Genomic DNA, 25,835 nt, shown 5'->3' with positions numbered 1-25,835 from the left:
GGGGTCAAATCATAATAAATTAGAGGCAAAAAGACAAATGTACAGTATAGATGGCTCTTTCTTGCTTAAGGCTCTCTCAAGAGTTTTAGTTGACTGTGTTCACACCCTCAACAGCGCAAACAGCCTTTTCTAATGTCACACAGCTCCAAAACTGTGGTCTTGTGACGTCTTGTACATAATGGCAGTTTAATTTTTTGGGGTGAGTTTAGAAGCACATTTTAAGCTGCTTAACTCATCAGGGTTATGTTAGGTGCCCAGAATAATTGCCCACAGGAAATTGTTTTATGACACACTGGAGTAAGCCGTCTGCAATGGGTATTTAGATTGTACACACATAAAAGCACATAAAAGTGTTTAATTTTTATTCAGTTTCTCAGTGGTGGACTGAGTATTTGTTTAGGGACATACTTCCACCCCTAACATGTCGTAATAATCACCAAAAAAAAAAAGAAAATGACAGAATTTAATAGTGTTTCAATAGAAAACTAAATATCACACTCACTAGAGTTGGTGATTATGGCGCACATCTCTAAATGCATGTCTGCATGATGCATTACAATTCTGCAAGACTGCAAATATTTCTAACAGTGTCACTAAAAACTGTCGGTAAAGTCAGAATATTCGGAACAGCTGTTATGGAGGATCTCGCGATACGGGCTTGACAGTGACATGGTGCCCAAGTCACAATGTTGTCACTATCTATGTCCCAATAGATTTCTCACGCTACGTGAAGACGTCATGACTCTTCGTGTCACGGCTGACAGGTGTGACCGTCTTACCATTGTGTGTGTGCATCTCTCTTTACGACTGCCTCGGAATAGTATTTCTCATCCTTTATTGAGCCAGCCTTTTTTATTGGAAAAAGCTTACAGCATTACCAAACAGAATAAACACGAAAAGTATTACAAAACAGTATGATGAAATAATGACAATTTATTTTCACGAATAACAGTAGAAATATAGATATTGTATTTGCGGAATATATAGCCATGTGTGTGCAGGCAAATTATAAACAGAATGGGTTCAATGATTGAGCCCTGGGGAACACCAGAACTGTAAATTTACTTTCCAACACTGCTGAAGTGACAGATAGTTTTTTCGCATTTCTTTATAGCTTAATAAGTACAATAGACTATATAACAAACCTGTACTGTTCTCAAACTTTTATGATGGTGACAGGTTGGCCTGGAACAAATTAATCAGCTTTATTATATTATTTTTTGATTATGTGCTTGGGAGGAGGAGGCTGAGAGGAAATTAATTTGTGTTTGACCTACATATCCACTCTGACCCCAGAATGACCTAATCAGTGGACAGCTACGTGTACCTCACAAAGCAAATGGCCGCCGCTTGATTAGTACAACTTTTCACACACATATCTGTGAGGGTCCGCTAATCAAAGAATGACCTTATCATTTTAAAGGTCAATGCAACTACCATTTATGTCTGCACTTAATTGCTTTCATTAAGTGTTCATTAAACTTAACACGTACATTTTGACATGAGAAAAATGAACTAATGAGCTAGCCAAACATTTCTCAGCATGATGTTGTGCTTCAAACTCAAATTTTACCCGATTGCCTGCCGCAAACCCAAAATTGAGAAAGGGGAATTTCGGTTGTAGATGCTGTTTAGGCTGTCTGAAGTGTGTGTGGGATTTTAGTTTGATGGCCTGCGAGGGAAAATACAAACTGATAGTTGGTTGGCGAGTCGGGACCACAACAAGACAGCAAATTGATTTTATTATAATCACCTCATTGGAGATAAAACATTGCTGGATCTTTCTATTTAACCAAACACAAACGAGCACAAATAAATGAACAGCCTGCGAGTGAGCAAAGGAGCGAGGACACCAAAATGTGAGCCAAATTGTTTTGTGCCAATCCAAGCGTGTGGTTTTACTCCCTTGGCTTATTTACATGCCGCCAGACTTGCAGATCCAGACAGCAAAGCTGTCGTAGTTAATGACTGCACAAAAGTCATGGTAAGGTTATTCTTTTTTTTTTTTGTAATTACCAGCTAGCCAACACTTGTACACAAACACTAGCTTAATAAAATAATTTATTAGCAGGTAGATGCAGCGAGTAAAATCCATCCATCTGACTGACTGAACTAAACGAGGGTGACATTTTTAGAACTCCGCTCCGTTTGTCGCCATAACAACTAACCACCAGACACGACCGACTAATGATGTGAAGAAAGGCGTGAGAAGAGCAATGTGCAGGAAGTACCACATGACATGAGAATAGCCCGGAGCTGTGGAAAAGTAAGACCAAGAAGAAGAAAGGAGATAAAGAGCTTGGGAACAAATGACGCTTTTGAGGGGGGGGGGGCTCCACGGGGGTATAGTTGGAGGTGTGAAGCTCATGAGGATAATTCCCCTTCTATATTTATGGTGATAATGATGATGTTAAGCTATTTTAGTCCTTCACACCCCATCTGACGTATGTGCTCAACCTCTTGTAACTCAAATTCCCATCTGACTTTGGGCGGTCGGCGGGGTACACTCTAAACTTCTCGCCGGTTTAATAAAATGACCCCAACTGTTTTTTGAGAGTTCAGGGGATGCCATTGTGAGGTGTAAATGTCCGTTTGGAGGTCTTGTGTTGGTAAAAAGCCTTAAAAGCCATACTCCTGTGTGTGTGTGACTTTCTGTCCAAGAGGTTCATGCGGCTTCAGGCCGCAGGCATCCATCCCATACCGAGGCAGAGCTGCTTTCTTTGTTGTGCCCTAAACTGTCTTTTGCCACTGTGTATCCTCCTACACATGTGGAAAGAGCCCAAAACAACCCCCAAAGAGCCTCACATCTTCTCGGTCCATATCAGAACACCGCAGCCCTCCTCTGAAATGCTGTGTGCATTTGAGGAGAGCCTTTTTTTTTTTGCATTAAATCCCAAAATTCATGCCCTTTTGTTCTTGTTTTCATATTTCTTTCTCAGGATTTTGGCTGCAGCAGGCTCTCATATGAACATCTCTGTGGATCTGAGAACTCTACGGGCAGTGCGGGTGTTGCGACCACTTAAACTGGTTTCGGGCATTCCCAGTGAGTATCAAGTATTGAGGTTTTTTTTTTTGTCTGGAGATTTTTATTTGTTATCTGTGATGCAAGCATCATCAGCATAATAATAATAACTAGAATTTTGCAATTTCTGGAGAAATTGCGTGTGAAGGCGAAATGTATGAATAACTTCTTCGGGGAATGCTGCCGAACGATGTTGAAACGTGTTGAATTACTTGAGAAATGTAGAATATTTGGAGAATTTGTGGCGAATTTCAAAATAAAAGATGTGAAGTTTTTGGTAAGTGGGAAGTTGTGGAATAGGTCGAAAAATGATGAACAGTTGAAAGTTGGAATGGGTTGAATCGGTTGAAAAATGTAGAAATGAGAAGGGAAAAAGGAATTGGGTGTGAATTTCAAAATAAAAGATGTGAAGGTTTTGGGAAGTTGTGGAATAGGTCGAAAAATGATGAACAGTTGAAAGTTGGAATGGGTTGAATCGGTTGAAAAATGTAGAAATGAGAAGGGAAAAGGGAATTGGGTGTGAATTTCAAAATAAAAGATGTGAAGTTTTTGGTAAGTGGGAAGTTGTGGAATAGGTAGAAAAATGATGAACAGTTGAAAGTTGGAATGGGTTGAATCGGTTGAAAAATGTAGAAATGAGAAGGGAAAAGTGAATTGGGTGTGAATTTCAAAATAAAAGATGTGAAGTTTTTGGTAAGTGGGAAGTTGTGGAATAGGTAGAAAAATGATGAACAGTTGAAAGTTGGAATGGGTTGAATCGGTTGAAAAATGTAGAAATGAGAAGGGAAAAGGAAATTGGGTGTGAATTTCAAAATAAAAGATGTGAAGTTTTTGGTAAGTGGGAAGTTGTGGAATAGGTAGAAAAATGATGAACAGTTGAAAGTTGGAATGGGTTGAATCGGTTGAAAAATGTAGAAATGAGAAGGGAAAAAGGAATTGGGTGTGAATTTCAAAATAAAAGATGTGAAGTTTTTGGTAAGTGGGAAGTTGTGGAATAGGTAGAAAAATGATGAACAGTTGAAAGTTGGAATGGGTTGAATCGGTTGAAAAATGTAGAAATGAGAAGGGAAAAGGAATTGGGTGTGAATTTCAAAATAAAAGATTTGAAGCTTTTGGTAAGTGGGAAGTTGTGGAATCAGTAGAAAAATAATGAACAGTTGAAAGTTGGAATGGGTTGAATCGGTTGAAAAATGTAGAAATTAGAGTAGAAAAACGAAATTTTAGAGAATTTTGGTTGAATTTCAAAATAAAAGATGTGAAGTTTTTGGTAAGTGGGACGTTGTGGAATAGGTAGGCAAAAGATGAACAGTTGAAAGTTGGAACGAGTTGAATCGGTTGAAAAATGTAGAAGTTAGAGGTGAAAAACGAAATTTTGTGAAAATTTGTCGGAATTTTTAACGTGAAAACGTGAAATTTTCGAATTTGGGAATTTTGGGAATGTCGAGAATCCTTCCGAATGTGATTAGAATGTGCTGAATGATGTGAATTTCAAATTGGAACGACGTAAATGTGAAATGTCGAATGTGCCATTAAGAATGAATGGGGAAAAATTCGTCGGAATTTTGGGAATTTTGCGGAATCGGAAAATTTTCGGAACGAGAAAAATACAAGCGCTCGTCGCGTGAATATTTGGAATACGTGAAAAGTGGAATGGAGTGAATCGGATGAATTATGTGGAAGATGAAACGTGTCAAAAAAGTGTGGAGAATAAAAGAGAATAATAATAACTAGAATTTTGCAATTTCTGGAGAAATTGCGTGTGAAGGCGAAATGTATGAATAACTTTTTCGGGGAATGCTGCCGAACGATGTTGAAACGTGTTGAATTACTTGAGAAATGTAGAATATTTGGAGAATTTGTGGTGAATTTCAAAATTGAAAGTTTGGAATATTTGGTAAGTGGGAAGTTGTGGAATAGGTAGGCAAAAGATGAACAGTTGAAAGTTGGAATGGGTTGAATCGGTTGAAAAATGTAGAAATTAGAGTAGAAAAACGAAATTTTGGAGAATTTGGTTGAATTTCGAATTTGGAATTTTTGGTAAGTGGGAAGTTGTGGAATAGGTAGGCAAAAGATGTACAGTTGAAAGTTGAAACGGGTTAAATCAGACAAAAAACGAAAAAGTTAGCGCAAATGTAGCTATTTGGGCCACTCAGTGTTGAAATAAGGTCACTTCCGGTTTGATTCGGGTCACTTCCGGTCTAGTTTGGGTCACTTCCGGTTTATTTGGGTCACTTCCGGTTTAAAACAGGTCACTTCCGGTTTAGCTGAGGTCACTTCCGGTTTATTTGGGGTCATTTCCGGTCTAAAAGGGTCACTTCCGGTTCATTTGGGGTCACTTCCGGTTTGATTTGGGGTCACTTCCGGTTTACCAGAGGTCACTTCCGGTCTATTTGGGGTCACTTCCGGTCTATTTGGGGTCACTTCCGGTTTATTTGGGTCACTTCCGGTTTAATTTGGGTCACTTCCGGTTCGTCTGAGGTCACTTCCGGTTTATTAGGGGTCATTTCCGGTCTAAAAAGGTCACTTCCGGTACATTTGGGGTCACTTCCGGTTTGATTTGGGGTCACTTCCGGTTTACCTGAGGTCACTTCCGGTCTATTTGGGGTCACTTTCGGTTTGATTTGGGCCACTTCCGGTTCATTCTGGGTTCATTGGTGGCACTTCAGGGTCATCCAAGATGGCCGCCACACTGGAATTGGGGGTCAAGGGTTGAATTGTGTAAGCGTAGTGGAAGTGGGGGTGAATGGGAGTGAATGTGGGAAGAATAAGGTGAATTAAGTGAATAAATTTGGAATGGGTTGAATCTGTTGAAAAATGTAGAAATGAGAAGGGAGAAAGGAATTGGGTGTGAATTTCAAAATAAAAGATGTGAAGTTTTTGGTAAGTGGGAAGTTGTGGAATAGGTAGAAAAATGATGAACAGTTGAAAGTTGGAATGGGTTGAATCGGTTGAAAAATGTAGAAATGAGAAGGGAAAAAGGAATTGGGTGGGAATTTCAAAATAAAAGATGTGAAGTTTTTGGGACGTGGGAAGTTGTGGAATAGGTAGAAAAATGATGAACAGTTGAAAGTTGGAATGGGTTGAATCGGTTGAAAAATGTAGAAATGAGAAGGAGAAAAGGAAATATTGGAGAATTGGGTGTGAATTTCAAAATAAAAGATGTGAAGTTTTTGGTAAGTGGGAAGTTGTGGAATAGGTAGAAAAATGATGAACAGTTGAAAGTTGGAATGGGTTGAATCGGTTGAAAAATGTAGAAAGGAGAAGGGAAAAGGGAATTGAGTGTGAATTTCAAAATAAAAGATGTGAAGTTTTTGGTAAGTGGGAAGTTGTGGAATAGGTAGAAAAATGATGAACAGTTGAAAGTTGGAATGGGTTGAATCGGTTGAAAAATGTAGAAATGAGAAGGGAAAAGGGAATTGGGTGTGAATTTCAAAATAAAAGATGTGAAGTATTTGGGAAGTTGTGGAATAGGTAGAAAAATGATGAACAGTTGAAAGTTGGAATGGGTTGAATCGGTTGAAAAATGTAGAAATTAGAGTACAAAAACGGAATTTGAGAGAATTTTGGTTGAATTTCAAAATAAAAGATGTGAAGTTTTTGGTAAGTGGGAAGTTGTGGAATAGGTAGAAAAATGATGAACAGTTGAAAGTTGGAATGGGTTGAATCGGTTGAAAAATGTAGAAATGAGAAGGGAAAAGGAAATTGGGTGTGAATTTCAAAATAAAAGATGTGAAGTTTTTGGTAAGTGGGAAGTTGTGGAATAGGTAGAAAAATGATGAACAGTTGAAAGTTCGAATGGGTTGAATCGGTTGAAAAATGTAGAAATGAGAAGGGAAAAGGAATTGGGTGTGAATTTCAAAATAAAAGACGTGAAGCTTTTGGTAAGTGGGAAGTTGTGGAATCGGTAGAAAAATAATGAACAGTTGAAAGTTGGAATGGGTTGAATCGGTTGAAAAATGTAGAAATGAGAAGGGGAAAGGAAATTGGGTGTGAATTTCAAAATAAAAGATGTGAAGTTTTTGGTAAGTGGGAAGTTGTGGAATAGGTAGAAAAATGATGAACAGTTGAAAGTTGGAATGGGTTGAATCGGTTGAAAAATGTAGAAATGAGAAGGGAAAAGGAATTGGGTGTGAATTTCAAAATAAAAGACGTGAAGCTTTTGGTAAGTGGGAAGTTGTGGAATCGGTAGAAAAATAGTGAACAGTTGAAAGTTGGAATGGGTTGAATCGGTTGAAAAATGTAGAAATGAGAAGGGAAAAGGAAATTGGGTGTGAATTTCAAAATAAAAGATGTGAAGTTTTTGGTAAGTGGGAAGTTGTGGAATAGGTAGAAAAATGATGAACAGTTGAAAGTTGGAATGGGTTGAATCGGTTGAAAAATGTAGAAATGAGAAGGGAAAAGGAATTGGGTGGGAATTTCAAAATAAAAGATGTGAAGCTTTTGGTAAGTGGGAAGTTGTGGAATCAGTAGAAAAATAATGAACAGTTGAAAGTTGGAATGGGTTGAATCGGTTGAAAAATGTAGAAATTAGAGTAGAAAAACGAAATTTTAGAGAATTTTGGTTGAATTTCAAAATAAAAGATGTGAAGCTTTTGGTAAGTGGGACGTTGTGGAATAGGTAGGCAAAAGATGAACAGTTGAAAGTTGGAACGAGTTGAATCGGTTGAAAAATGTAGAAGTTAGAGGTGAAAAACGAAATTTTGTGAAAATTTGTCGGAATTTTTAACGTGAAAACGTGAAATTTTCGAATTTGGGAATTTTGGGAATGTCGAGAATCCTTCCGAATGTGATTAGAATGTGCTGAATGATGTGAATTTCAAATTGGAACGACGTAAATGTGAAATGTCGAATGTGCCATTAAGAATGAATGGGGAAAAATTTGTCGGAATTTTGGGAATTTTGCGGAATCGGAAAATTTTCGGAACGAGAAAAATACAAGCGCTCGTCGCGTGAATATTTGGAATACGTGAAAAGTGGAATGGAGTGAATCGGATGAATTATGTGGAAGATGAAACGTGTCAAAAAAGTGTGGAGAATAAAAGAGAATAATAATAACTAGAATTTTGCAATTTCTGGAGAAATTGCGTGTGAAGGCGAAATGTATGAATAACTTTTTCGGGGAATGCTGCCGAACGATGTTGAAACGTGTTGAATTACTTGAGAAATGTAGAATATTTGGAGAATTTGTGGTGAATTTCAAAATTGGAAGTTTGGAATATTTGGTAAGTGGGAAGTTGTGGAATAGGTAGGCAAAATATGAACAGTTGAAAGTTGAAATGGGTTGAATCTGTTGAAAAATGCAGAAATTAGAGTAGAAAAACGAAATTTTGGAGAATTTGGTTGAATTTCGAATTTGGAATTTTTGGTAAGTGGGAAGTTGTGGAATAGGTAGGCAAAAGATGTACAGTTGAAAGTTGGAACGGGTTGAATCAGTTAAAAAATGTAGAAGTTAGAGCAAATGTTGAATCACCATAGAGAGAATGAATGGGAAAATAAAAAAAAGCAATTGCGCCAAAATCTTTCTAAATTTGGAACAAAACAAAAAAAACGGCCTCAGGAGGTTCACTTTTGGGGTAAAAATGTTGAAACGGGTTAAATCGGACAAAAAACGAAGACGTTAGCGCAAATGTAGCTATTTGGGGAACTTAGTGTTGAAATAAGGTCACTTCCGGCTTGATTCGGGTCATTTCCGGTCTAATTTGGGTCACTTCCGGTTTATTTGGGACACTTCCGGTTTAATACAGGTCACTTCCGGTTTAGCGGAGGTCACTTCCGGTTTATTTGGGGTCACTTCCGGTCTAAAAAGGTCACTTCCGGTTCATTTGGGGTCACTTCCGGTTTGATTTGGGGTCACTTCCGGTTTACCAGAGGTCACTTACGGTCTATTTGGGGTCACTTCCGGTTTATTTGGGTCACTTCCGGTTTAATTTGGGTCACTTCCGGTTCGTCTGAGGTCACTTCCGGTTTATAAGGGGTCATTTCCGGTCTAAAAAGGTCACTTCCGGTACATTTGGGGTCACTTCCGGTTTGATTTGGGGTCACTTCCGGTTTACCTGAGGTCACTTCCGGTCTATTTGGGGTCACTTTCGGTTTGATTTGGGCCACTTCCGGTTCATTCTGGGTTCATTGGTGGCACTTCAGGGTCATCCAAGATGGCCGCCACACTGGAATTGGGGGTCAAGGGTTGAATTGTGTAAGCGTAGTGGAAGTGGGGGTGAATGGGAGTGAATGTGGGAAGAATAAGGTGAATTAAGTGAATAAATTTGGAATGGGTTGAATCGGTTGAAAAATGTAGAAATGAGAAGGGAAAAAGGAATTGGGTGTGAATTTCAAAATAAAAGATGTGAAGTTTTTGGTAAGTGGGAAGTTGTGGAATAGGTAGAAAAATGATGAACAGTTGAAAGTTGGAATGGGTTGAATCGGTTGAAAAATGTAGAAATGAGAAGGGAAAAAGGAATTGGGTGGGAATTTCAAAATAAAAGATGTGAAGTTTTTGGGACGTGGGAAGTTGTGGAATAGGTAGAAAAATGATGAACAGTTGAAAGTTGGAATGGGTTGAATCGGTTGAAAAATGTAGAAATGAGAAGAATCGGTTGAAAAATGTAGAAATGAGAAGGGAAAAAGGAATTGGGTGTGAATTTCAAAATAAAAGATGTGAAGTTTTTGGTAAGTGGGAAGTTGTGGAATAGGTAGAAAAATGATGAACAGTTGAAAGTTGGAATGGGTTGAATCGGTTGAAAAATGTAGAAATGAGAAGGGAAAAAGGAATTGGGTGGGAATTTCAAAATAAAAGATGTGAAGTTTTTGGGACGTGGGAAGTTGTGGAATAGGTAGAAAAATGATGAACAGTTGAAAGTTGGAATGGGTTGAATCGGTTGAAAAATGTAGAAATGACAAGGAGAAAAGGAAATATTGGAGAATTGGGTGTGAATTTCAAAATAAAAGATGTGAAGTTTTTGGTAAGTGGGAAGTTGTGGAATAGGTAGAAAAATGATGAACAGTTGAAAGTTGGAATGGGTTGAATCGGTTGAAAAATGTAGAAATGAGAAGGGAAAAGGAATTGGGTGTGAATTTCAAAATAAAAGATGTGAAGCTTTTGGTAAGTGGGAAGTTGTGGAATCAGTAGAAAAATAATGAACAGTTGAAAGTTGGAATGGGTTGAATCGGTTGAAAAATGTAGAAATTAGAGTAGAAAAACGAAATTTTAGAGAATTTTGGTTGAATTTCAAAATAAAAGATGTGAAGTTTTTGGTAAGTGGGACGTTGTGGAATAGGTAGGCAAAAGATGAACAGTTGAAAGTTGGAACGAGTTGAATCGGTTGAAAAATGTAGAAGTTAGAGGTGAAAAACGAAATTTTGTGAAAATTTGTCGGAATTTTTAACGTGAAAACGAGAAATTTTCGAATTTGGGAATTTTGGGAATGTCGAGAATCCTTCCGAATGTGATTAGAATGTGCTGAATGATGTGAATTTCAAATTGGAACGACGTAAATGTGAAATGTCGAATGTGCCATTAAGAATGAATGGGGAAAAATTTGTCGGAATTTTGGGAATTTTGCGGAATCGGAAAATTTTCGGAACGAGAAAAATATAAGCGCTCATGTCGTGAATATTTGGAATACGTGAAAAGTGGAATGGAGTGAATCGGATGAATTATGTGGAAGATGAAACGTGTCAAAAAAGTGTGGAGAATAAAAGAGAATAATAATAATAATAATAATAATAATAGAGAATGGTGTAGAATAACATATGTGTGAAGGCCTTCGCCTTCACACAACTAGAATTGCAATTTCGGAAGAAATTGCGTGTGAAGGCGAAGGCAGATGTTAAGTTACAAACGTTAAGCGTTAAAAATGATGAGCGGGAAGAATACAAAGGGAAAATAGATAATTGTGAAATAAATGGGAAAATGTTACAAATACATGTTACAAAAAGGTACAAATGATAAGCGTTAAAAATGAAACGTTACAAATGTTACAAAAAAGGTACAAATGATAAGCGTTGAAAATGATAAGGGGGAAGAATAAAGAGTAAAATAATTTATGACTCCCAATGTGGGAATCGAACCCACTACAGGAAACTGGCTCGGGTTGACATTTCCATTGTGTTTCCGACTGAGCTAATGAGGATCCTTCCTTCTTGCTGGTTGAATTTGGTTAATGTAATGAATGTGTTTGTTGAATGCGAATGCGTAATCAAAGTGGTGGAAATTGCTTAATGTAATGAATGTTGAATGCGAATGACAAAAGTTACAAATGATAACCGTTGAAAATGATAACCGGGAAGGATAAAGAGTAAAATAAATAATGACGCCCAATGTGGGAATCGAACTGACGCGGGTTTTGATACCACTCGGGAATGATGCTCGTGTACTGGAATCACTTGTGTTTCCCACGAGCTAATTGAGTCCCTTACTATGTCGTGGTTGCAATTGGTTAATGTAATGAATGTGTTTGTTGAATGCGAATACGTAATCAAAGTGGTGGAAATTGCTTAATGTAATGAATGTTGAATGCGAATGTTAGTTACAAATGATAAGCGTTGAAAATGATAAGCGGGAAGAATAAAGAGTAAAATAATTAATGACGCCCAATGTGGGAATCGAACCCACTACAGGAAACTGGCTCGGGTTGACATTGCCATTAAGAATGAATGGGGAAATAAAAGGCACAAATTTGCTAATTACTTAAAAACGGTAAATGTTATGAACGCGAAAAATACTGGCAAGCGTGCCATGAATTTTTGGAACGTGTGAAAGGTTGAACGAGGTGAATCGGTTGAAGCATGTGGGAGTAGTTAGATGTCAAAAAAATGGGAGGAATAAGTTGTTTAATAATAAAGTACAATATCAATGTGTGAAGGCCTTCGCCTTCACACAATAATAATAGAGAATGGTGTAGAATAACATATGTGTGAAGGCCTTCGCCTTCACACAATAAAGTGAATGGAGTAGAATAACATAAGTGTGAAGGCCTTCGCCTTCACACAATAATAAAGTAAATGGAGTAGAATAACATATGTGTGAAGGCCTTCGCCTTCACACAATAATAATAAAGTAAATGGAGTAGAATAACATATGTGTGAAGGCCATCGCCTTCACACAATAATAATAAAGTAAATGGAGTAGAATAACATATGTGTGAAGGCCTTCGCCTTCACACAATAATAATAATAAAGTAAATGGAGTAGAATAACATATGTGTGAAGGCCTTCGCCTTCACACAATAATAAAGTAAATGGAGTAGAATAACATATGTGTGAAGGCCTTCGCCTTCACACAATAATAATAATAATAATAATAATAATAATAATAATAATAATAATAATAATAATAATGACAAATTAAATAAATTAAATGACTAAATTAATTAGTAAATAGTGTTGAGAGGGATTTGGAGAATTCTGAGGTAAAAAAAAATGCTCTAGATGATTATTTGATTATCAAAATAGTTATCAATTAATTTGATAATCGATTACTTGTCGATTAATCGATTTACTTTGACAGCTCTAGTTTGAATTCATTACGTCAAATTATCAAGAATATTCATTTAAATTGCCATCTAGCCCACACTGTGAAACTAGCATTTCAAAACTGAACTTATCTGAAAATGTGTTAAAGATTAGCCATCGTTTTCTTGCTGCTTTGCCATTATGCGAGACAAAGCTTGATTCCTCCTCTCCTAATAGAAGACAACCAATCCGTTTATAAACCACTCATGTTCCGCTCTCTGACTTTGCTAATCAAAACAGAGCATTCTTCAAAAGAATGCATAATAGATTCAAATTGAAATGACTGAATTGCACTTTCTTCTCAGGTCTACAGATAGTCTTGAAGTCCATCATGAAGGCCATGGTACCCCTGCTCCAAATTGGCCTGCTGCTCTTTTTCGCAATCCTCATGTTCGCCATCATCGGCTTGGAGTTTTACAGCGGCAAACTGCACCACACTTGTACGCCGCAGCCTGGAATACTCGGTTAGCTTTTCACACAAACGCACAAGCTAATATGTTTGAAGTGGCCAATGAATCTACAGGTGGAAACACAACTTCATGTTAGCTGCACAAAAAAATTCCAAGAGGCAGTTCCAAACGAGTAGTAACGATACGCACTCGAGTCATAACGTCTCGATTTTAGATGCGAACAATGACACGATAAATCACTCGCTGCAATTTTGTGAGCGAACCCATCAGTGGCATCCGGATATTACTGTTATTTAAGATTCTTCCTCTGCCAAGCACTAATTTGAGTTGCTCTGGGAGGAAAAAAAAAAAAAATCATCCTCTGCCTTTCTCTCCCTGATGGAATGAATGAAACAAAGGAGAGCAATTTGTAGTTGGAAAAGTCATGAATAATGCATCAGTGTGGAGAGATAAAAAACAAAAAAAAAGTCATCTTAGAATTTGGAGCTGTAAACAACATTGCGCAATTCAAATCCAAAGAGATACGACTGAGCTCTGTTTGGCTGCCATAATGGTTTGTTTTGTGCATGAGAAGCCGTATCCTTCTTACTTACATAACCCTTTAGGTTGAAGCACTATTATTCTAATTTTGCATGTTTGTACACACACGTGGACATGATGCACTACAGTTAAACCTAACAATACAATGCACTACATATGATCTCTTTTGTGATCGAAATTTACCTCGACCTACCTGTGGAGGGAATTACAAATAGTTCCAAAGGGGGGGAAAAAAAAAAAGGTTGCCTCTTTGTCTCATTTTGTTGACATGGCATTTCAACAGGGGTGTGTAGACTTTTTAAATCCACTACAGTATACCAAGATAAATGAACAGGTGTCATGTCCACATTGGGTGATTTTTATTTATTTATTTAAATTTATTTAGTTATTCATTTATGGTCTCTGCACCTTGAACCCTTGCAGAAAACGAGACGGTGGACTCCTCTGAGTTTGACTTCCCGTGCGGCGTGCGGCACTGTCCGGCCAAATACACCTGCAGCGATACATGGATTGGCCCCAACGACGGCATTACGCAGTTTGACAACATCCTGTTTGCTGTTCTCACCGTCTTCCAGTGCATCACCATGGAGGGATGGACCACTGTGCTCTACAATGTAAGACTGATTCCAGATTATTCTTTGACTCCACGGGATTGAAGCGTCTGCCAGAAGTTATTTCCCCACTTAAAAAGTTTGACAGGAAGCGACGTTGCGTGCTAGCGCTCACCTCACATCTCTATGCCTCTATCCGGGCAGTTAAATCTGCAAAGTGTCACGTCAACTCCAGTTTGACATTTTTATTGATTCCCTGACCTGAGCGAAACCTCCTGCAGGATGCTGTAATTAATCACATCACTGGTTATGACACTATTCAGTATCCCAGAATGCATTTTTTTAGGGCGATTAAATAAGAAAATGATTTCCTATTTTTTCCAATTAGACATCAACAATACTCAAAATAAATATTTATTTATTATATCACAATATTGTATAATTATTATATCATTATAATGTAATCATATTTTTCATCTGGGATCCCTCAATAAAACCTGCTGATGTTTTGCTGATTAGACAGTATACATCAATAAAAGAGAGAAAGCAGCCGTCTGAATTTAAACGATGTTTGCGGTCTGACGTGTGTTTACGCCTCAGGCCGACGATGCCTTGGGTCCCAATTGGAACTGGCTCTACTTCATCCCGCTCATAATCATCGGCTCCTTCTTTGTCTTGAACTTGGTGCTTGGAGTCCTCTCTGGGTATGTTTACATTTCATTATAGGTGGTATATTCCTTCATGCAAATATTTACAATCCCAGGCAATGGAACTGATCTCAAAGGGAATCGTACATGAATGATAAATACACTACCGTTCAAAGGTTTGGGGTCACAAAATTGTTTGGGTGACCCCAAACTTTTGAACGGTAGTGTATATATTTATTTAGATAATTATTTATAGATTATATATATAATCTTCTGTGTAAAAAATCCTATAATATATATGTATACTTATATTCATAGATTATATATAATCTTATACAAATATAAGATATAATTTATAATATTTAATTCATAATATTTTATGATAATAATATTTACACTACCGTTCAAAAGTTTGGGGTCACCCAAACAATTTTGTGACCCCAAACTTTTGAACGGTAGTGTACACGTAGACGTTAATGGTAAACTGTACATGGAATAAATGAAGAAGTAAATGTGATCAGCAGCAAGAATAGTCAGTAGGAATTAGGTGGTCGAAAAATGTTCTCCCCGAGCCAAATTGTGTGCTTTGACCCCTGGCAGCGAGTTTGCCAAAGAGAGAGAGCGGGTGGAGAACCGCAGGGCCTTCATGAAATTGAGACGCCAGCAGCAAATCGAACGGGAGCTCAACGGTTACCGGGCCTGGATCGACAGAGCAGGTGGCGTTGCTCTCGGCTTCATATCGCAAAGATAAAGAAGTTTGACGGGGGTTTATTGCTGCACTAGAGCCAAATGAACCCATTCAAACAAGATTAGAAAGCAGCAGGTACCAGGTTATCTGATGTTCATTTGTGCTTCTTGTTTTGCAGAGGAGGTCATGCTTGCCGAGGAAAATAAAAATCCGGGACCCTCCGCCCTTGATGGTGAGTCAGCATTTTTGCCCTTTCATTTTTTCTTTACGATCTGTCTTTGCTGACACTGCGGGCTTTTTAATCGAAAGGTGTCAAATTATCCAGTCGCGCTATTATTTTTCCGGTAGAAGTAAAAAAAAACGGAACACTACAGTGACTCCGCACATAATAACATTTCATTTTTATTATTTAATTTATTTAACCTAAACCCCAAGACCACCAAATGAACTCTCATCATGACACATTAGCCATTGAGTAGTCGAGTTCCCGCTCTCATGACTGTGACCTTTCCTCTTCACTGAAGCAGCAGGACTTTTATTAAATGTTGATTGATTGGCAGCTCTCAGGAGGCTCCCTGAGTGGAGCACAGGCGGCGCCTATGGTGAGCACCCCTCTTCTCATCTGCTCGCTGCCTCTTCAACTTCACCACGCCATTTGCCACATGCGCGCGCACACACTCATGGGATGAACTTTTGTAGCGTTGTTAGATGCTGGGACCAGCTGCTATCATGACAATGAATGCAATTGCTCTGATTGTAAAGCTTAGGCGGTGCTCTGCTGTTGCCTTGACAACTAACAGTCTGGAACACATAGGCGGAATGCAGAAGCCGCTGCATGGCGATTGTTTGTGTGTGTGTGTTTCACACCTTTAGCAAACAGTGTGTTCCTGCGTTTGATTAGCGGCTTATTAAAAAAAGTCCCTAAGCAAATATTGAGCATAAAGGAAGGAATGGGGGGGGGGGGCATCAGGACAGATTGAAATAAGGATAAAGGTCATATCACACTCACTCGGGAAAACTCGTCGACTTTTGGTGAAGTGCATGAGTTTGGGTATCATTCGTTCTTGATATTTTTGGTTGACAATGGGAAAATGAAAGACTGACTTGTATGTTCAAATTTAGCAACAATAACAAGGAGGATCTGGTAGTGTTTGGAACATGGCTTTCAAGTGCATTTTATAATTTTATTTATTTTTTCTTAGAAGGCCTTTAACGTCGAAACGGTATACAGAAAATGTGAAAAACCAACCAATTTTTCTTCTTTTTTTTACGTTCATTTGGAAAATAAATAAAAAAATAATCAGTCACCTTTTCATTATTTTTTTTTTTTTCCGATTGCCAATTATAAATGCAATGACTGAAATATGTATTTGCATGCCCCGCCAAACTGCCTTTGAGCATGGTTTGCTATGAGAGCGATCAAATGGCATTTGGCTCATTAAGTGAACATTAAAGGATGTTTTGCTCTCCTCCGAGTGCAACGCAAATGAGCTTCAATAAACGTTTGTCGTTCTGCTAAAACGACGTGACATTAGCGTGTCGCGTGTTATAGCGTTCCTTAATGTCGCATTGTGTTTTTTTGCCTATTGATAATTATATGACCAATATGATTATCATTATAATTATTAGGTAGCTACATCTATTCAAGTAAAGAGGGCCTTTAAGTTATTAATTGGAATAGAAAATGAGTTTTTTTCTATATTGGGATACAAGGTCTTTTTAAAAATATTTTCGGGGGAAATTTTATGTATCAAAAGTCCTAGTGGTATCGGTGGTTAGTATCGGTGACTACTAGTAGTATCGAATACCTGCACATACTGATCTGTTTGTTGTGTTGATACTGCTCTTTGTGAAGTGCTAAAGAGAGCCACCACTATTAAAAAGAGAGGCATGGAGTCGCCCCATCGGGGTCCAGGGGAGGAACAATATGGCGACGTTCCCTCAGCAGGTGAGTGGACGTCTTGCCGCTTTTGTCAGGTGACCATCTTCAGCCAAGCAGCAGGACACCTCCGCTTCTTTCTCCTTACCACTAAAGGCATCCCCATGAGCAGAGAGAGTTTCCGGAGCGGCAGGCGAGGTCCCGCCGTTTATTTCCGTCGCAAGGAACGCCTCCTACGTATCTCCATCCGCCATGTGGTGAAGACGCAGACCTTCTACTGGACGGTGCTGGGCCTGGTGGCGCTCAACACGTTATGTGTAGCTATCGTTCACCACAACCAACCTCTCTGGCTGTCCAATTTTCTGTGTGAGTCAGGCTTTCTGTGGGGTGGGCCGCACATTATTATTTTATTATTTTTATTATTTCTATTTTATTATTTTCATTATTTTATTGTTCTTATTTTATTTTTATTGTTTTCGTTCATTCTGCTAATTTGGGTCTGTCTGTCGCTGGTCTAGACTATGCCGAGTTCTTGTTCCTTGCTCTGTTCCTGACTGAGATGTTCCTGAAGATGTACAGCCTGGGCCCCCGCCTCTACTTCCACTCTTCTTTCAACCGCTTCGACTGCAGCGTGAGCACGCCGTCTCCTTCTTCTCAATTCCAACTCTTCTTCTACAAAAATCTTCATTTCCTGTCCTTCTACATCCACAGGTGATTGTTGGCAGCATTTTTGAAGTGCTTTGGGGTGTCTTCAGACCTGGCACTTCTTTTGGGATCAGCGTCCTGCGTGCTCTTCGTCTACTAAGGATCTTTAAAATCACAAAGTTTGTCCTTTTTTTTTTTTTTTTAATAGGCTGTTGCCAAAAATAAAATCATTCCTACTTCATTTTATGAAGGTACTGGGCATCTCTGAGGAACCTGGTGGTGTCACTGATGAATTCCATGAAGTCTATCATCTCCCTCATTTTCCTCCTTTTCCTCTTCATTGTCGTTTTTGCTCTTCTGGGCATGCAACTCTTCGGCGGCAGGTAACAATTTTGTTTCCTGGGTCAAAGTTAGTGATTTGAGTTTTAATGTAATAAGGTAAACAACAGTCTAATGGTGCTTTAATAGTTTCGTGTAAAATTCTTTATTTAGAACAGGCTCAATATCTCCCTTTGGACTAGCATAGTTATATTTTATAGCCTCCAAAGTTATTCTCAATATGTCAATAAATTCTCCAATCTGCTCTTTAAAAACTAACTTCGTCGAAATGTTCTGGGTCCCCACAGGTTCATCTTTGAAGACCAAACCCCCACAAACTTTGATACCTTTCCCGCCGCCATCATGACCGTCTTTCAGGTCTGCTCGTCAACGCCATGCTAAATTTATAAAGACCTGTTACCATCAGTAAATGTTTGTGTTAGATCCTGACTGGCGAGGACTGGAATGAGGTGATGTACGACGGTATTCGCTCTCAGGGGGGAGTCAAGTCCGGCATGTGGTCTTCAATATACTTCATCGTCCTCACCTTGTTTGGGAATTGTATCCTCCTCCTTTATTATTCTTCCTCCATCGAGCTCAGGTTTCCAACAGTGTTTGATTATTGAAGCAGTTTGTGGTTCCATGTTTTTGTTATCTCAGTGCCAATTCACTCACTTCTCCGCTACTATGGGACTGGAATGAAAATCCAACAAAAAAGTGTTTGTGTTGTTGTTGTTGTCCTTTATTTAAGTTTGACCAGACACTCTGCTGAATGTTTTCTTGGCCATTGCTGTGGACAACTTGGCTAACGCGCAAGAGCTCACGAAGGTACAGCCAGATTAAAAAAAAAAAAAGGCCGCAAGATCATTTGCATATCAAATGTCATCACTTGGCTTTGCAGCTGGAAACTAAAAAATAATTGTATTCGCTTTTAGGATGAGGAAGAAGCCGTAGCTGCTTTCAACCAGAAGCATGCCCTCCAGAAGGCAAAGGAGGTCGGCCCACTCTCTTCCTTCATGTCTTCAGAGTAAGTCCTCCTTCTGCCTGACCTCCACATCGCTTCCCTTCTGTCTCTCTCTTCATCTTCTTCTCCACCGCCTCCCCCGCTGCAGTAAGCGTCTGCATTGAACTTAACACACACAAGTGACTAGTTTGACGAGTGGATGGAGGGTTGAGCCTCGAAGGTCTCGTATAGACTTGTTGGCATTGGATGTCACTTGGATATTCTTAATAGTCATAAAAAAGTGCGCTTGTTGTGTTCAGCGGAAAGTGTTTAGTCAGCGATATTTTTGCTAGAGATGAAGGCTTAATTTTGCGTGAAAAATGATCTACCGTCAAACTGGACCCCGTTTCATTTGTATAATAAATTAAAGTTGAAAATTTACAATTTAATCACACTTGAGTTGATTTGTTTTTAATTCATTATGGTGGTATAAATCTTTTGAGTTTGGTTCAATCTGAGTTTAATTGGACTATAACAACATCATCCAAATACAAATGGGAGAATGTGTCACGGCCGATAAGGTTGAACCTTTTGGCCGCTGCCCATCACCAAAAGAATATTATGTACCGTAATTTTCGGACTATAAGTCGCACCGGAGTATAAGTCGCACCAGCCATAAAATGCCCAAAAAAGTGAAAAAAAAACATATATCGCCCCCCCCCCCCCCCCCAAACTATGAAAAAAAAACGCGACTTATAGTCCGAAAATTACGGTAATTTAATTGGGTTCATTTTAGGGCACTTTAAATGCTTATTTCTGAATATAGAAACATCCCAACTATAAGAGGGTGTGTACAATTTTGCAACCACAGTTTATAGGGCATATTGATAGTGGAAATAGGTTTTTAATGATTTATCTTGGTCTTCTTTGTGGATATCCCAAAAATTCTCATGTTGGAACAAGGGTGTGTAGAGTTTTTATAAAGGCCTAACTCTGTTCTGCAGATTTTCAGATTGTGCAGTTGTGAATGTGCATGTGCATGGGAGAATTGAGCCTGAATTTATTTATTTTTTTACACCATATGCACGAGAAACACATTTGTGGAACGGGCATGTGAAAGACTTGTTTTCCATTTCGCTTTTATTTTCACTCAAAAGCAAATGGCACAGGCTGTAAAAGAAGAAATGCGTGTTAGTTTGAGCTGAGCTAGCGTGACAGATGCTCGTCACAACCCGGAGAGAGAGAGAGAACACGGCAATACGCCGATATCTGTATGCAAGCAGGAGGCTCTGAACTTTATCTCATTTCAGTAGCCGCTGCACTGCTGACCTTGAAGCAACTTGCATGGCGGGCAAGCGATTAAAAAAAATGGCGGCATGTCGGATGGAGGCTGAAGATACATTCTCTGCATGTGTTTGGTTGGCATGATGATTGGAAGAAGATCGTAAATTACGACACTCTTGCTGAGATGTTTTGAATTGCGCCACCTTCTGGGGAATTTCGTGTTTCTGCCTTAATTTACGCAATAGGTTGGCCAAGCATGACCTCGTCGTCCATGCTTGGAGGTGGTGGTCACGACGACAGCTGCATCCAGATGCTTTGTGGCAAAACCTTTCAAACACAATACACGTTTGCTGTGTTTGCTGCACGAACCCATCTCTGTGTTGTTCTTGTCGTTTTTTTGTGTAAAAATGATCATTGTTTTGCTCTCAATGTTTCTGAATGTTTTCTAATTGACCAGATACGACGGCCATCTTGTTTGTCTCCTGGCTCTAGTGGAGACACACATCAAAAATATTTGATTTTGAGGTGAATTTCTCCAGGTTGTATGAAGTGACATTACCAACCAGCCCTGAAAATAGTGAAATATATTCTTCCTTTGCAAATGCTCAATCAGAAAAAGCATTTTATTAGCAGCTATTGTGGCAATATTTTACTCTAATTAAGTCTCATTCATTACTGCTAGAAATAGGAGCAATTATTTTGATTAACACAGCAGCTGCTGTCATAATTACACCGAACAATGTCGCCTCATGATCACAATTTTATTTATTTTTTTTAAACCACATGCTGCTTCGCCAACACACAAGGACATTATTTTATTTTATTAACACACGTAGCAGACATTTTATATTGGAACATGCGGTTTCCGGAAGTGTTATTGACTCCAAATTCTTCATTTTCGGAGGATGAGAATTTATTTTTTTTTTTTTTTGCTGTGTGTCTCCCACGAGCCTGTTTTGTCTCTTCTCACCAAAGCACTAATGTCTTGTTTTCAACCATTGATAACACGGACCGCACAAGAGTCCACGCTCCAGTAAGTAACACGTACTGCTCTCTGAATGTCTCACTCACACTTGCTCGAATTTCGCACCGGCCTCATTGTCGTCATGCTCCGGATGACATATTTTGTTCTTTTCGTGCCTCTGACTCACTTCTACATTTCACGCTTTCTGTTGAAAGCACACACAGCAATTCTCACTTGAAAAATGGATCTTATTTTGGAATTAAATGGCTTGCTATTACAACTTTAGGCATTCGATTACAGCATCTGCTATGCACGTCAGTTTTCATCATTTGTCATATTGATAAAATTCAGAGGAAATTCTTGAAGTCGAACATGACCCATTCTGGAATGCTGCTCAAAATGTGTGAATGCACTAAAAACAATAAAATATTGGATGCTTTTTTTTTTTATGGGTGATTATGAATTATATCTGACGAAAATATCGAAATTTTAATACAGTGGACAACTGTTTTTTTTCAATTTAGCACAGGCAGACTCACTAATGTGCAATTCTTGTTTTTATTATTTCCAAAGAATTTTTTTTTTACTGTTCTTTTTTTTGCTGCACTTATAATGTCTGTTTTGTGGAATTGAGCTATTCGCAGCCCAGATCGGAAAAAAAAAATCCTCATCTATTTCTTGTGACATCATTCCGAATTGGGATTTGTACGACTCCAAAACTGTCCGACTTTAGACACTGTAAACGCAAACAAAATTACTGGATCAGGAACAAAAACTGTGAAAACTTAAATTAGCCATTTTGAATTTTGCCTCTTTTCTAAAACATGTGATAAATTCATGTGTTCTCCTTCTGTCCACAGAGGAAGCCGTAGGAGGCGGCCGTACCTGTACAGAAAAAGAGCCATCCACCGCAGCCGGGCCATCTACTCCCGCTCCCTGGAGGAGGCGCAGGGCAGCCTCAGGGACGGCCGGCCTCTCCCGCCACTCAACTCGTCTAACTCTTTCATGTCCAGGCGAGAGAGGAGAAAGAGGATGACCATGTCCGTGTGGGAGCAGAGGACCAGCCAGCTGCGGAGACACCGCCAGATGTCCAGCCGGGAGATTTTGTTCAGCGGCCCCAGTGAGGAGAAAGACGGACCGGCCGCCTCCCCGGGCCAGTCCCAACACGAGCGGCCGCAGTCCTTGCACCGCAAGGCGATACAGAGTACTCCACCAGGGGGAGTGGGGTGCCTGGAGGACCCCCTTGCAAATCCCCAGAACCAGACTTCCACAGAGAAGCCTTCCGAAGCTGTTTCTTCAGAATCCCCTGTCTCAGCGCCGCCTCCCGAGATATCGGACCCCTTGAGTATCACTCCGGAGAATCCTCCCGATTCCATACCAGCGCTCAACCTCGACGTCGACGAGACTCACAAGCGAAGGAGCCCCAGGTTGAACGGTGATCATCAGCACAGAGCCGTGAAGAAGTTCAGACCGCCGGACAACGGCGACGGTGGCGGGATCAGGAGCGGCAAGGCTTTGCGTAGTCAGCAGAACGGGGCCAGGAGTCAGGGATCTTCTCCCCGGAAAGGAAGTCGTTCGGTCAGCAGAGAGAGGAGCAGGCTTCCAACCAAAGTCGAGGAGAAGGAAGTGGAGAGTGAGAAGGGAGGGGAGTCCACTCCTGAGGAGAGGTGAGAACAGATGGTCTTGTGAATATTCTGTCTATTTAGTTCTCACCAAATAAACCCAATAGAGGTTTCATTTGTTATTTTTTTGGGGGTGTTTCTGTGGGCGTGGTGACGAAAGTGAGCGAGTGGACATCGACCAGCAGGACAACAAACCAGGTGTCCAAAAGCAAGCTGATCTCCCTCAGGGAGAAGTGTGTCCACTTGCTTTAGAAGAAAGCAACCAAGAAGACTTGGATAAATCTCAACTCAGCTCCAGTGTGATCGTAGAAATGCCTGACATGGAGGCATCTATGGAGCTCTCCACGATCACTGGTAACCGGTAGATGATCTAAACAGTTTTTGGTTTGACTGATTTGACGCACGTCTTTCCCCTCTTTTGTAGTTAACAGCAAAGAGCCCGAAGCCTCCAAGTCTGAGAAGGAGGCAGCTGAAGACGTCAAACCAGTCAACAATGTGACGCCTGACAGCATGTTCATCTTCAAACCAGACAACCCGTAAGCTCTCGTGCTCAACTATTTTTTTTTTTCATTGCACACAATTATCAGAACCCTGTTGGGAATCAATAAGAAAATAAAACTTGGTCCAGGGTGCGTCGAGCGTGTCACTACGTGGTGAACCTCAGGTACTTTGAAATGTCCATCTTGCTGGTCATCGCCGCAAGTAGCATCGCGCTCGCCGCCGAGGACCCCGTGTCCGCCACGTCGGACTGGAACAAGGTTGGTGAAGTCATACATGGCAATTCAATTTTACGATGCCTTGTCATCTAAGTCATTATCTTGAGGTACAATTTAATAATCCCGAGGGTACTTGTGATCTGCACAGCAGTTCAGATAGCCTAAAAAACGAGGAAAAAGTACATTTTCTCAAGTTGTTTCACAAAATGGGGCTACTGAGAACTAATGGAAAGACGATTAGATGATGATTAGGTTGGCAAGAGATTGTTTCATATCAAAGCAGAAGATGAGAGTCTGAGTTTTGAAATGAGCTTCACCTTAATAATGAAGTAACACAAGTTTTTATTTTTTAATGGCAATTTATTTGATCGGTGTGTTTTAGGTTCTGCGCTATTTTGATTACGTGTTCACGGGCGTCTTCACCTTTGAAATGATTATTAAGGTAAGTCACCAAGCAAATGAAAAAAGATGCCTTTGGTATGAGGGGCACGTTAAAATTACGTTTGAGCAATGTCACATCTTGTTGGTCCCCCAGATGATCGACCAGGGTCTGCTCCTCCACGACGGCTCCTACTTCCGAGACCTGTGGAACATCCTGGACTTCATAGTGGTGGTGGGAGCTCTGGTGGCCTTCGCCCTCACGTCAGTCGCATGATTAATTCCGGCCGGAGCGTCAAAACGTATTCATGTCAAAAGTGCTCGTCTGCTGCGTTTTGCTGTGCTCGGATGCGGCATGAGCATATTTTAACTGTTTATATGCGTGACCTTCTCCTTGTCTCTTCTGTCTCTGGATGGTGACCTTGTGGGACCGCCTGCAGCAATGTGATGGGGTAAGAAATCGTCATGTCAGGTTGAGAACGTAGCCATTATGGAGGAATGAGTTGTATCAAATGTGATGCTGTGTCTTTTGAAACAGAAATAACAAAGGAAGGGACATCAAAACCATCAAATCGCTCCGAGTATTACGTGTGCTCAGACCCTTGAAGACCATTAAGAGACTTCCGAAACTGAAGGTCTGAAGGATGTTTTTCTACAGATATTTTTGAATGAGTCAAAGAACGGTTCGAATTCTTTCCGCAGGCCGTTTTCGACTGCGTGGTGACGTCCCTGAAAAACGTCTTCAACATCCTGATTGTGTACAAGCTGTTCATGTTCATCTTCGCCGTCATTGCTGTGCAGCTCTTCAAGGGGAAGTTTTTCTACTGCAATGACAGCTCCAAGGACACGGAGAAGGACTGCCAGTAATATCTCTTGCTCGCTTCATTATGTTGCATATTTCCAACAGCTTTGTGTTCTTGTTAAGGCTTCGGTAAAGCAAGTAATATCTCTTCAGAAAATGTCACTCTGCACTGATAAACTGTTCTAATATTTTTAAAAGACAAATGGTAATAAAAATAGCAAGCGATATCTATTTTTTAAAAAAGTAAAGACAATTTGTAATTTTAGTGATGATACAAAGTCGATGCAAAATTTGTCTCGCGGGCCACATAAAATGATGTGGCGGGCCCCATTTGGCCCCCAGGCCTTGAGTTTGACAACTATTTGTGATCCATCTTAGCATCCCCATGCAAACATAAACATTCCTGATTTTCATTTGTCAATACAAACGCCCCGTACTTTTCTCATTCTTCTATCCTCATTCAGAGGTTACTATATCGACTACGGGAAAGACAAGAAAGAGGTGAAGAAACGAGACTGGAAAAGGCACGAGTTCCACTATGACAACATCATCTGGGCTCTGTTGACTCTCTTCACCGTCTCCACCGGAGAAGGCTGGCCGCAGTAAGTATCTGCCTGTCCCAGACATTTTGGTGAACTAAAGTCACTTAAGAAAGATTTTAACTGGCTATAACGTTGAACTATATTATACTGACAGGGATTATAAATTAACCATAGTCATTTAATGGTTTTGTTTCATAATTTAAAATTATATTCTTCAAATGCCACGGGGATATTTAAATGGTGAACGACTTTGACGAGAAGATTAGTACCTCGTGGCATTTTGGCAAACTATGCAACATTTATTACAGTGGGATGTTGAGATACGAATGACCAGAATTCTTGAGTCTTTTTAGATACAACTTGTGCCAATTATG

The 25,835-nt window shown here is 39.7% G+C and overlaps 1 protein-coding gene across 1 annotated transcript in view; it reads left to right on the top strand.

The window, feature by feature from the left end:
• The window catches only part of LOC133167148 (voltage-dependent R-type calcium channel subunit alpha-1E), a 59,836-nt gene that overhangs the window by 23,224 nt on the left and 10,777 nt on the right, over positions 1 to 25,835 (top strand). The window contains exons 6-30 of the mRNA XM_061297735.1: positions 2,940 to 3,043; positions 12,838 to 12,996; positions 13,906 to 14,096; positions 14,634 to 14,737; positions 15,281 to 15,396; positions 15,547 to 15,600; positions 17,224 to 17,316; positions 17,404 to 17,613; positions 17,766 to 17,878; positions 17,959 to 18,071; positions 18,144 to 18,275; positions 18,519 to 18,588; positions 18,654 to 18,771; positions 18,971 to 19,038; positions 19,146 to 19,237; positions 22,262 to 23,068; positions 23,184 to 23,377; positions 23,448 to 23,559; positions 23,652 to 23,781; positions 24,122 to 24,181; positions 24,275 to 24,381; positions 24,558 to 24,569; positions 24,656 to 24,752; positions 24,820 to 24,980; positions 25,384 to 25,521. Of these exons, the coding sequence (XP_061153719.1) occupies positions 2,940 to 3,043; positions 12,838 to 12,996; positions 13,906 to 14,096; positions 14,634 to 14,737; positions 15,281 to 15,396; positions 15,547 to 15,600; positions 17,224 to 17,316; positions 17,404 to 17,613; positions 17,766 to 17,878; positions 17,959 to 18,071; positions 18,144 to 18,275; positions 18,519 to 18,588; positions 18,654 to 18,771; positions 18,971 to 19,038; positions 19,146 to 19,237; positions 22,262 to 23,068; positions 23,184 to 23,377; positions 23,448 to 23,559; positions 23,652 to 23,781; positions 24,122 to 24,181; positions 24,275 to 24,381; positions 24,558 to 24,569; positions 24,656 to 24,752; positions 24,820 to 24,980; positions 25,384 to 25,521 (3,555 nt within the window). The remainder of the gene's footprint in view (positions 1 to 2,939; positions 3,044 to 12,837; positions 12,997 to 13,905; positions 14,097 to 14,633; positions 14,738 to 15,280; positions 15,397 to 15,546; positions 15,601 to 17,223; positions 17,317 to 17,403; positions 17,614 to 17,765; positions 17,879 to 17,958; positions 18,072 to 18,143; positions 18,276 to 18,518; positions 18,589 to 18,653; positions 18,772 to 18,970; positions 19,039 to 19,145; positions 19,238 to 22,261; positions 23,069 to 23,183; positions 23,378 to 23,447; positions 23,560 to 23,651; positions 23,782 to 24,121; positions 24,182 to 24,274; positions 24,382 to 24,557; positions 24,570 to 24,655; positions 24,753 to 24,819; positions 24,981 to 25,383; positions 25,522 to 25,835) is intronic.

Source organism: Syngnathus typhle, linkage group LG14, assembly GCF_033458585.1.
Source record: "Syngnathus typhle isolate RoL2023-S1 ecotype Sweden linkage group LG14, RoL_Styp_1.0, whole genome shotgun sequence".
NCBI classification, from domain to species: domain Eukaryota; kingdom Metazoa; phylum Chordata; class Actinopteri; order Syngnathiformes; family Syngnathidae; genus Syngnathus; species Syngnathus typhle.
The sequence above is the reverse complement of the archived record's forward strand: the minus strand, read 5'-3'. Positions and strand labels throughout refer to the sequence as shown.